Here is a 10,880-nt window from a genome sequence, read left to right as displayed (position 1 = left end):
TCATGTTGTAATGTAGTAGTAATGTCATGTTTAACTGAATGACTTTTACTATGTTGAATCTTACACTAAACATGATCATATGTGAAAATAGCATCCCTCTTTTTCAGTCCCCAGGTCCAGAACAAATTCAAGGAAACGTACAGTAATATACACAGCCATGAGTGCATGGAAATCACTTCCATCTTATATACTGACATGTATGTGGAACTGATAGATGCACACTACATGTATTTTTTATTTTATTTATGTAAATTGTGAAGTCTTTTGTCTGTAATGTATTTTTTGTTATGTGTCGGACCCCAGTTAGAGTATTATATGAGTCTATTGTAATCATGTATATTTCAATATACACATAATTTATTAAAACTTACTTGGCTTCTGATTGGATTCCATCTGCGGGTAGCCTTTCCACCTGATGGAAAAGCCCATGTTAGTCAAGTTGACATAGTCGTTTCCTGCGATGGCAGCGAAGACTGGGAGAAGCTGTCTGTTGATGTTGAAGTGTCTGCAGAAGCTTGTTGTGGTGTACCGCTTGCAGGGGATGTAATTCTGAGAACTCCCGCCTTGCACAGACACGTTCTGCCACTGAAAATGGAAGAAGGGCAGATATCCTGCCTGGATGTCAAAAATATAAAAGTCACTGTCTTTGGACAGAACCGGACAGTTCCACCTTTTAGCCAAGGAGGCTATTTCTTGGTCTACTTCAAAGATGCACTGTGCGAATGGCACATTCAGGCTGGAGAGGACCTGTTTGAAGACTTGTTTGACGAGGACTGGTATTATTCTGTCCCCCTGAAGCCCCATAGACAAATTGTTGATCTTTGATTGAGCTCGTTGTCGGAGAGTTTCAAACTTTTTGTCCGTGTGGTCGGATCCTCCATCTATAACCACATAAGGTTCAATGCCACAATCTCTCAGAGCCTTAAAGAACTCACAGACCTGGTCCTCAAAATCATCATAATCCCCTCCATGCTTCAAATCCACACTTGAGTTAAAATAAAGAAAGTGGAAGATATTACTACCATCTATTATCAACCTGCTGTGTCTGAAGTGATCATCTTTTAAAAATGTTCCACTATGATCAATGAAGCTGGTCAAACCCTGGATACCCATGATGAGCTCCTTCTAGGATATGATGTCTCTCCAAGTGAAGAGTTTCAGTCACAGGACTACTTGTTGCATCATTAACATGAATTAGTTTCCTTGTCCTTAAGTTTCCCTTTCCATACGTCATCTGCAGAGTCTCTCTCTCTCTCTCTCTCTCTCTCTCTCTCTCTCTCTCTCTCTCTCTCTCTCTCTCTCTCTCTCTCTGTCTCTCTGTCTCTCTGTCTCTCTCTCTGTCTCTCTGTCTCTTTCGCTCTCTCTCTCTCTCGCTCGCTCTCAGATATCAGCTGATGTAAGAAGGGCTTTATAAATACATTTGGTATCTCTAACTGATGACGTACTGCAGTCACTTTGAGCGGTCGTGAGTAGAAGCGCTTGTTTTGAGATCAAAGCGAGAGCTACATGTAGCCATGTGTATACATTTTGTTCATATCCTTTGCTACTAATGAGCTATTAGCCCAGTTGTAGCTAATTTGTCAGCAATGGGGGAGTGGTTGCATTTCCTACAAGAGCACAAAACAAGTGAAGTTCTAGCAATCTTTGAAAAGCAAGTCAGGTAAAAAGCTTTTTTATGTCTTAAAGAGGCAGTGTTGTATTTTAAGACAGGCTTGAATAAGGTAAGTAGTCAATAGGCAGAGGGTAGCATAATTGTCTGATTCTCTGTAAAAAATGGTATGGAATAATAACGCATTTTACTTTGTAAAGTGGTTTCTTGCAAAAAACAACACAATAACATTTTCAGTCTCCTCCTTGTCCGAAGGACAAGTGGATAAACAGGTTAATGTCAAGCTCTACATGTTGTTTTCAAAAGTCTCATGGAATGTAGGCCTACCCTGAACACCACACCCTGGCTCCTACTGTAGGCTGAATGATAGAACAGCTATCTCCATGTTAAAATGTTATGGGATGCATTTTCTCCATTGTTTTTGATGTTAGGCCACTGATAGATCTACATTATGATCAACTAGCCACAGTAGCCTACTTGGCCACTGTTATAACTGTAACTTAAAGCGGGTACAGCCTCAAGTGTTCACTGTAAACTCATGCCAGAAGTTACATAGAATTTTCACAACATTCATGTTTGTGCTCAGGAGACCTGAAGATTTCTCAGTGCCCGAAAATAATTAGAGGGAACATTGACTACCACTACGACTACTAATCCACAACCATAAATACTTCAAGACTAGCAAGCATACACATTTTGTTTAGGAAATGAATTTTTCTAATCTTTCATTAAAAAAAAGGTACATAAAATATGACATAAAAATGTGCAATAATGTAACATTAACAATACATGTGATTTATATAGCATGTCTCAACGACCTGAAGCTGCTTTACAGTTGAAAGCAAAGAAGTATAAAACAAATACAATTCGGTCAAATGTAAAACTTCTATTTTCAATATAAAACACTTTCCCCTCTTATCATTTATAAAATGTATATTTTTGTGTATCCTTTATAAACATATTTTACAGTTAGTGATAAAAAACAAAGTTAATGACAGTCATTAAAGGTACACAAATAAGAACAATTAAAAGCATAAAAGAGTTGCACCTATATCTATAACACAACAGTTATATAGTGGTCCCTATATCTATAACACAACAGTTATATAGTGGTCCCTATATCTATAACACAACAGTTATATAGTGGTCCCTATATAGTGGTCCCTATATCTATAACACAACAGTTATATAGTGGTCCCTATATCTATAACACAACAGTTATATAGTGGTCCCTATATCTATAACACAACAGTTATATAGTGGTCCCTATATAGTGGTCCCTATATCTATAACACAACAGTTATATAGTGGTCCCTATATAGTGGTCCCTATATCTATAACACAACAGTTATATAGTGGTCCCTATATCTATAACACAACAGTTATATAGTGGTCCCTATATCTATATCTGTATAGTGGTCTTCTGGGAGAATTTTGAATTCCGAGCATAGTTGAATCAGCTCTTTTTCTTGACTACAGTCCAACCCTGATCGTCCTCAATAGGATTACCTTCCATGATGATTACCAGCATGGCTCTGTACAGCTGCCCAGAGAAAGGGTCTTCCATCAGGAGAGAATCCGGGGTCACCCCCCCTCTCAGTTGGCCCACAAGCTGGTGCACCAGAGTTCCCTTGTACAGCCTAGACTCCAACAGAGAAACAACAGAGGGTTGAATTAGCTGTGTTGCTGCTGGGCTAGAAAACAATGTAAAGGAATACCATTCGTCTACTCTAGAGGTTAGAGGTTAGAGGTTAGGGTTGATTCAGGAAGTGACACCTTACCAGGCACACTGAGGCTCCAGTAGAGGGAAGCACAGCAGTTGGTTCAGGTCAAGGCCATCCCTCATGCAGCGCTTCCATTGGCTAAAGGCGTGGGTCACACCCAGGTCCTGACTCCTAGCACCTCTCTGAATCAGCCCTCTCAGCCTCTCCAACACTGGTCCCTCCTCTATAAACCCTGATACACAAAAAAGAGAGGAGTCATTGGCTGCACTTCACGCACTTTATTTATACATTCTAAGTTGTGTGTGCCTGTGTGTGTGTTTTCATTCATATTCTGGTCCATACCTCTCTGGCTCTTCCTCTGTCTGCAGAGCTCTCCGTACACCAGTCCTAGTAGCAGGGCCTGCAGGAGAGGAAGGTCTGGTTGGGGATGGGCGTGCCTCCGCCAGTAGTAGGTAACAGCCACAGGAAGTCCCAGATGAGGTGGGACACCATTCAAAGTGGACTGGGACACACCAAGGGTCTCCAAAAACACCTCAAGCCGAACTGGATGTGGAGCCTAAGAAACATAACAAGAGAATGAGAATTAATTTCAGAATAAACAGCAGCATGTTTATATTATACTGTATACTATATCACGTGTATACATACCTTATATACTGTATACTATATCACATGTATCCATACCTGAAATACAGTATACTATTTCACATGTATACATACCTGAAATACAGTATACTATATCACATGTCTACATACCTGATATACTGTATACTATATCACATGTATACATACCTGATATATTGTATACTATATCACATGTATACATACCTGAAATACTGTATACTATTTCACATGTATGCATACCTGATATATTGTATACTATATCACATGTATACATACCTGAAATACTGTATACTATATCACATGTATGCATACCTGATATATTGTATACTATATCACATGTATGCATACCTGATATATTGTATACTACATCACATGTCTACATACCTGAAATACTGTATACTATATCACATGTATGCATACCTGATATATTGTATACTATATCACATGTATACATACCTGATATATTGTATACTATATCACATGTCTACATACCTGATATACTGTATACTATGTCACATGTATGCATACCTGATATATTATATACTATATCACATGTCTACATACCTGATATATTGTATACTATATCACATGTATACATACCTGATATACTGTATACTATATCACATGTATACATACCTGATATACTGTATACTATATCACATGTATACACACCTGATATACTGTATACTATATCACAATTATACATACCTGATATACTGTATACTATATCACATGTCTACATACCTGATCCAGTGTGTCCAGCAGAAGCTGTTGTGCAGCACTGGGCAGGATGGCTTCAACCTTGCTGCTGGTCAGGTTCTTCCCTTCCCTGTCGTACTCCTCCACTTCCCTCCTCTCACCCAGCAGCAGCCCGTAGAATACCTGCCGTATGGGCCGAGAGGTGATGTTCCCACTGGGTAAGCTGTGGTCTTCCACTTGGACACCCTGTATCACTGGCCTCAGCAGCAGAATGTATATCATGTAGGAGGGAAGTGTCCCCTTCATCAACGGCAGCAGGGTCCAGTCTGGAAGGACACTCAGATGGTCTGGGAGAAGGTCGGGATCAGGAGCCTTGCCATCATTGAAGAACCGCTCCAGGCAACCGGGTTGAATCTGGTATGTCTCTATGCTCAGAGAGAGGGCCTGGATTGCAGCATCCATGTTGTGTTGGTTGTCCCTAGGATCGATGAGTCTGGGCACATTGTCCAAGGCCTCCTGCTGCTCCTGGAAACGGGCCAGCCATTTCAACAACCTGTTGAAGAAGTCAACCCCTTCCCAAGCACAAAAAAACAAACATGTACAGTTGAAGTCGGAAGTTTACATACACCTTAGCCAAATACATTTAAACTCACTTTTTCACAATTCCTGACATTTAATCCTCGTAAAAATACCCTGTCTCAGGTCAGTTAGGATCACCACTTTATTTTAAGAATGTGAAATGTCAGAATAATAGTAGAGAGAACTATTTTATTTCAGCTTTTATTTCTTTCATCACCTTCCCAATGGGTCAGAAGTTTACATAAACTCAATTAGTATTTGGTAGCATTGCCTGTAAATTGTTTAACTTGGGTGAAATGTTTCGGGTAGCCTTCCACAAGCTTCCCACAATAAGTTGGGTGAATTTTGGCCCATTCCTGCTGACAGAGCTGGTGTAACTGAGTCAGGTTTGTAGCCCTCCATGCTCGCACACGCTTTTTCAGTGATGCCCACAGATTTTCTATAGGATTGAGGTCAGGGTGAGTTTCCATTTCGTTAAGTTTTCCCTTTCCATACATCATATGTCCCTCATGATCTCTTTATGGTCACTTCACCTGATGCTGAGTAGATCGAGACTAGTTAATGGGATCATTAGGGAATCAGCAGCTAAGCTGTTGTATTTGTTGACGTTGATTATTATTATTATTCTCCTTCTTCTGCCTATTAATGAAAAATAAATTAATTCCCGTGAGATGATAAGGCCTAGGAAGTTGCAACCTTGTATGATGATAAAGGGCCAAGGGCCTCACCCGTTCATGCAATGCCATGCCAGTTGGCCACATGGTGGCGCTATAACAACTTTGAAAGCGCACACCCTTCACCCCGTTCGAGGTATAGTCCTGAAATTCAGTATATACAGTAGGTTCCTCTCTTCCCAAGGAATACATTTGCCTCAAGGGCCTAAAAGGTGATGGATTTTCCTCCATCTTGAATTTTGTTTAAAAAAACACTACTCCTGGCACTGAATCACAAAACTTTAGATTGTTTCCTATCCAAATCTACCAATTATATGCATATCCTAGCTTCTGGACCTGAGTAGCAGGCAGTTTACTTTGGGCACGCTTTTCATCCAAAATTCCGAATACTGCCCCCTACCCTAGTGAGGTTAAACAATATGTTTGCTATGAGCCAATGAGCTTTGCATGAATTATTTTTCCTATGCGGCCAAACTGAACCATACTTTACAGGTGAGCTAGACTCATATCCTGGAGCGCCAGTTTTCATCACTCAGAGTCAAACAGATCAAGAAATATGAACATGTGCCCATTATAGCGCCTCCGTGCGGTCGATCTGAATGTGCTTAGATGTGTTGAGTCTTGACAGTATTTTGTGTTACAATACGAATATCCGTGCCAGACCACACCCACATAAATGTTTATTGGTCAGTAGCGGCCACATTGTTTAAGATGCTATCCTGGAAAACAACAGTTTGTGAAAGCTTGGTCCATAGATGCCATGTATCAAGTTTTGTGCAGATCAGTTTTGTGATGCCATTGAAAGCCTATACAAACACAAAGACGTATGACTCAGTTCACGATCTCTATGCCTTCTACAACATGTGGCCAGTCTTTAGGCATTGTTTCAGGCATTTACTCTGAAAAATGAGGGAGATACAGCACTTTCAATGAGTGGACAGTGGAAATTTCCAGACATGAGGCCAGCGCAAGACCGGGAGAGCGCCTTTCTTGTTTCACCTTTTCTATTGACACAGCTTTTGTCCGGTTGAAATATTATCGATTATTTATGACAAAAACAACTTGAGGATTGATTATTAAACATCGTTTGACATGTTTCTGCGAACCTTTATGGTACTTTTTTGATTTTTCGTCTGTCTTTTGTGACCGCGCTTTGTTCCAATGGAATACTGAACAAAATGCACCAACAAAACTGAGGTTTTTGGACATAAAGAGGGATATTATTGAACAAAACGAACATTTATTGTGTAACATGGAGTCTTTGGAGTGCAACCATATGAAGATCATCAAAGGTAAGTGATACATTTTAATGCTATTTCTGACTTTTGTTACTCCTCTTCTTGGCTGCTAACTGTTCGTAATGATTTGTATGCTGGGCGCTGTTCTCAGATAATCGCATGGTTTGCTTTCGCCGTAAAGCCATTATGGGGGTATTGTGTGTTGATTGATGAGGAAATGTTTTTATGTAATGTAACAAAATGTGGAAAACGTCCTGGGGTCTGAATACTTTCTGAATGCACTGTATGAGTAATTGATAAATGCACACACACTACATGTTAATATGTTTAAATATATCTAAATTGTGAAGTATTTTGTCTGTCATGTCTTTTTCGTTATGTGTCAGACCCCAGTAAAACTAGCTGTCACCATTGGCGTCGGCTAATGGGGATCCTAATAAATTAAATCAAGTAAAATATATAGTGTTTGAAGAATATTGTAGCGATCCTCGCTATATGAGCAACGTTACAATTCCCACAAAGTGGGAAAACCCTGTTGGCACGATGCGTAGGCTGTTTGCCTTTGACCCCAGCTGCCGTTCGCTACAGTATTATATGCGTCTGTAGTAGTTATGTATACTTCAGTAAACACATCATTTATTAAAACTTACTTGGCTTCCGATTGGGTTCCATCGACGACTTGTCTTCAAACTTGATGGAAAAGCCCATGTTAGTCAAGTTGACATAGTCGTTTCCTGCGATGGCAGCGAAGACTGGGAGAAGCTGTCTGTTGATGTTGTAGTGTCTGCAGAAGCTTGTTGTGGTGTACCGCTTGCAGGGGATGTAATTCTGAGAACTCCCGCCTTGCACAGACACGTTCTGCCACTGAAAATGGGACAAGGGCAGATATCCTGCCTGGATGTTAAAAATATAAAAGTCACTGTCATTGGACAGGACCGGACAGTTCCACCTTTTAGCCAAGGAGGCTATTTCTTGGTCTGCTTCAAAGATGCACTGTGCGAACAGCACCTTCAGGCTGGAGAGGACCTGTTTGAAGACTTGTTTGACGAAGATTGGTAGTAGACCGCTCTCCTGAAGCAAGTGGTTGGCTTGCTTGATCTTGCTTTGAACTCGTTGTCGGAGAGTTTCAAACTTTTTATCGGTGTGGTCGGAGCCTCCATCTATAACCACAAAAGGGTCAATGCCACAATCTCTCAGAGCCTTAAAGAACTCACAGACCTGGTCCTCAAAATCATCATAATCCCCTCCATGATGCTGATCCACACGTGCGTTAAAATAAAGAGAGTGGTAAAGAATACAACCATCTATGACCAGCTTGCTGTTTCTGAAGTGATAATCTGTTAAAATCGCTCCATGATCTACAAAGCTGGTTAAACCCTGGACACCCATGATGTGATCTTTCTAGGATATGATGTCTATCTAAGTGAAGAGTTTCAGTCACAGGACTATTTAGAGCATCGTTACAATGGATGAGTTTCCATTTCCTTAAATTTCCCTTTCCATACGTCATATCTCCCTCATGATCTCTTTATGGTCACTTCACCTGATGCTGAGTAGATCTAGACTAGTTAATGGGATCATTCTTATTGAAATCCTCTATGAAAATAATACAATCAGAAATGGGCTACCGGGATGATGGTCGTGTTGTGGGTTACCATGGTGTTGGTGGTTGTGTTGGCTACCATGGTGGTGGTGTTGGTGGTGTTGTGGATTACCATGGTGTTGGTGGTGTTGTGCGTTACCATGGTGGCGGTGGTGGTGTGGGCTACCATGTTGGTCGTTTTGGTGTTTGTTGTGGTGGTGTTGTGTGTTACCATGGTGTTGGTGGTGTTGTGGGTTACCATGGTGGTGGTGTTGGTGGTGTTGTGGGTTACTGTGGTGTTGGTGGTGTTGTGGGTTACCATGGTGGTGGTGGTGGTGGTGGTGTTGTGAGTTACCATGGTGTTGGTGGTGTTGTGAGTTACCATGTTGGTGTTGGTGTGGGCTACCATGTTGGTGTTGGGGGTGGTGGTGTTGTGGGTTACCATGGTGGTGGTGTTGGTGTGGGCTACCATGTTGGTGTTGGTGGTGGTGGTGGTGTTGTGGGTTACCATGGTGGTGGTGGTAATGTTGGTGTGGGTTACCATGGTGGTGGTGGTGGTGGTGTTGTGGGTTACCATGGTGGTGGTGGTGGTGGTGTTGTGGGTTACCATGTTGGTGGTGGTGGTGGTGTTGGCTACCATGGTGGTGGTGTTGGTGTGGGCTACCATGTTGGTGTTGGTGGTGGTGGTGGTGTTGTGGGTTACCATGGTGGTGGTGGTGGTGGTGTTGTGGGTTACCATGGTGGTGGTGGTGGTGGTGTTGTGGGTTACCATGTTGGTGGTGGTGGTGGTGTTGTGGGTTACCATGGTGGTGGTGGTGGTGGTGTTGTGGGTTACCATGTTGGTGGTGGTGGTGTTGTGGGTTACCATGTTGGTGGTGGTGGTGGTGATGTGGGCGACCATGTTGGTGGTGGTGGTCTTGGTGTGGGCTACTATGGTGGTGCTGGTGATGTGGGCTACTATGGTGGTGCTGGTGATGAGGGCTACTATGGTGGTGCTGGTGATGAGGGCTACCATGGTGGTGGTGGTGATGTGGGCTACCGTGGTGGTGTGACAGTTAAATCACAGGAGGAGATGGAGTAACAGGTCAAAGGGTTAAAGGTTTATTAACTTAAAATACAGGAGGACATGGAGTGAAGCGTTTCAGTCACATGACTATTTACAGCATCAATACAATGGATGGGTTTCTCTTTTGTTAAGTTTCCCTTTCCGAAAACCTAACAGGCTAACACCCTGGAGGAGGAATGTATGATGCAGACAGTGCTCATCACACATGATCACTTAGACACTGACAGGTAACTGACTTACCTTGTCTAGTTTTCTGTTCCGTTGTATTTGGAAATGAAACGTCCATAACTGATAAACTGCTGCACACTATTTCTATAAACTGGTTGGGTTGGTTGGCAAAGGCCTGTATTTAGTTTAGCTTGCTGATGGTGTTGTGGGCTACTGTGATGGTGGTGATGTGGGCTACCATGGGGGTGATGTGGGCTACCATGGTGGTGGTGTTGTGGGATACTGTGATGGTGGTGTTGTGGGCTACTGTGATGGTGGTGATGTGGGCTACTGTGATGGTGGTGATGTGGGCTACCATGGTGGTGGTGTTGTGGGCTACTGTGGTGGTGGAGTTGTGGGCTACTGTGGTGGTGTGGGCTACTGTGGTGGTGGTGATGTGGGCTACCATGGTGGTGTTGTGGGCTACTGTGGTGGTGGTATTGTGGGCTACCATGGCGGTGGTGTTGTGGGCTACTGTGGTGGTGTTGTTGTGAGCTACCATGGTGGTGGAGGTGTGGGCTACTCTGGTGGTGAAGTTGTGGGCTACCATGGTGGTGTAGTTGTGGGCTACCATGGTGGTGGTGCTGGTGTGGGCTACCATGGTGGTGGTGGTGGTGATGTGGGCTACCATGGTGGTGGAGTTGTGGGCTACCGTGGTGGTGGTGGTGTTGTGGGCTACCATGGTGGTGGTGGTGTGGGCTACCATGGTGGTGGTGTTGTGGGCTACCATGGTGGTGGTGGTGTGGGCTACCATGGTGGTGGAGTTGTGGGCTACCATGGTGGTGGTGTTGTGGGCTACCATGGTGGTGTTGGTGTGGGCTACCATGGTGGTGGTGGTGTGGGCTACCATGGTGGTGTTGTTGGTGTGGGCTACTATG

The 10,880-nt window shown here is 42.9% G+C and overlaps 2 protein-coding genes across 2 annotated transcripts; both read right to left on the bottom strand.

The window, feature by feature from the left end:
- Positions 1–360: 360 nt before the first annotated feature.
- Positions 361–1,113, bottom strand: LOC120042776 (protein asteroid homolog 1-like). Its single transcript, XM_038987580.1, has one exon. It carries the CDS (start codon positions 1,111–1,113, stop codon positions 361–363), a length of 753 nt encoding a protein of 250 aa, XP_038843508.1.
- Positions 1,114–3,065: 1,952 nt separating this feature from the next.
- LOC120042775 (protein asteroid homolog 1-like) lies at positions 3,066–8,536 on the bottom strand. The gene is made up of 5 exons (XM_038987579.1): positions 7,798–8,536; positions 4,702–5,228; positions 3,676–3,889; positions 3,391–3,565; positions 3,066–3,249 (listed from the first exon to the last, which is right to left on the bottom strand). Exons 1-5 carry the CDS (start codon positions 8,534–8,536, stop codon positions 3,066–3,068), a joined length of 1,839 nt encoding a protein of 612 aa, XP_038843507.1.
- Positions 8,537–10,880: the final 2,344 nt, after the last annotated feature.

The sequence above is a fragment of the Salvelinus namaycush genome, unplaced genomic scaffold, assembly GCF_016432855.1.
Source record: "Salvelinus namaycush isolate Seneca unplaced genomic scaffold, SaNama_1.0 Scaffold778, whole genome shotgun sequence".
Lineage (NCBI taxonomy): Eukaryota > Metazoa > Chordata > Actinopteri > Salmoniformes > Salmonidae > Salvelinus > Salvelinus namaycush.
Note: the sequence above shows the minus strand (reverse complement) of the source record. Positions and strands in the feature narration are given on the sequence as shown.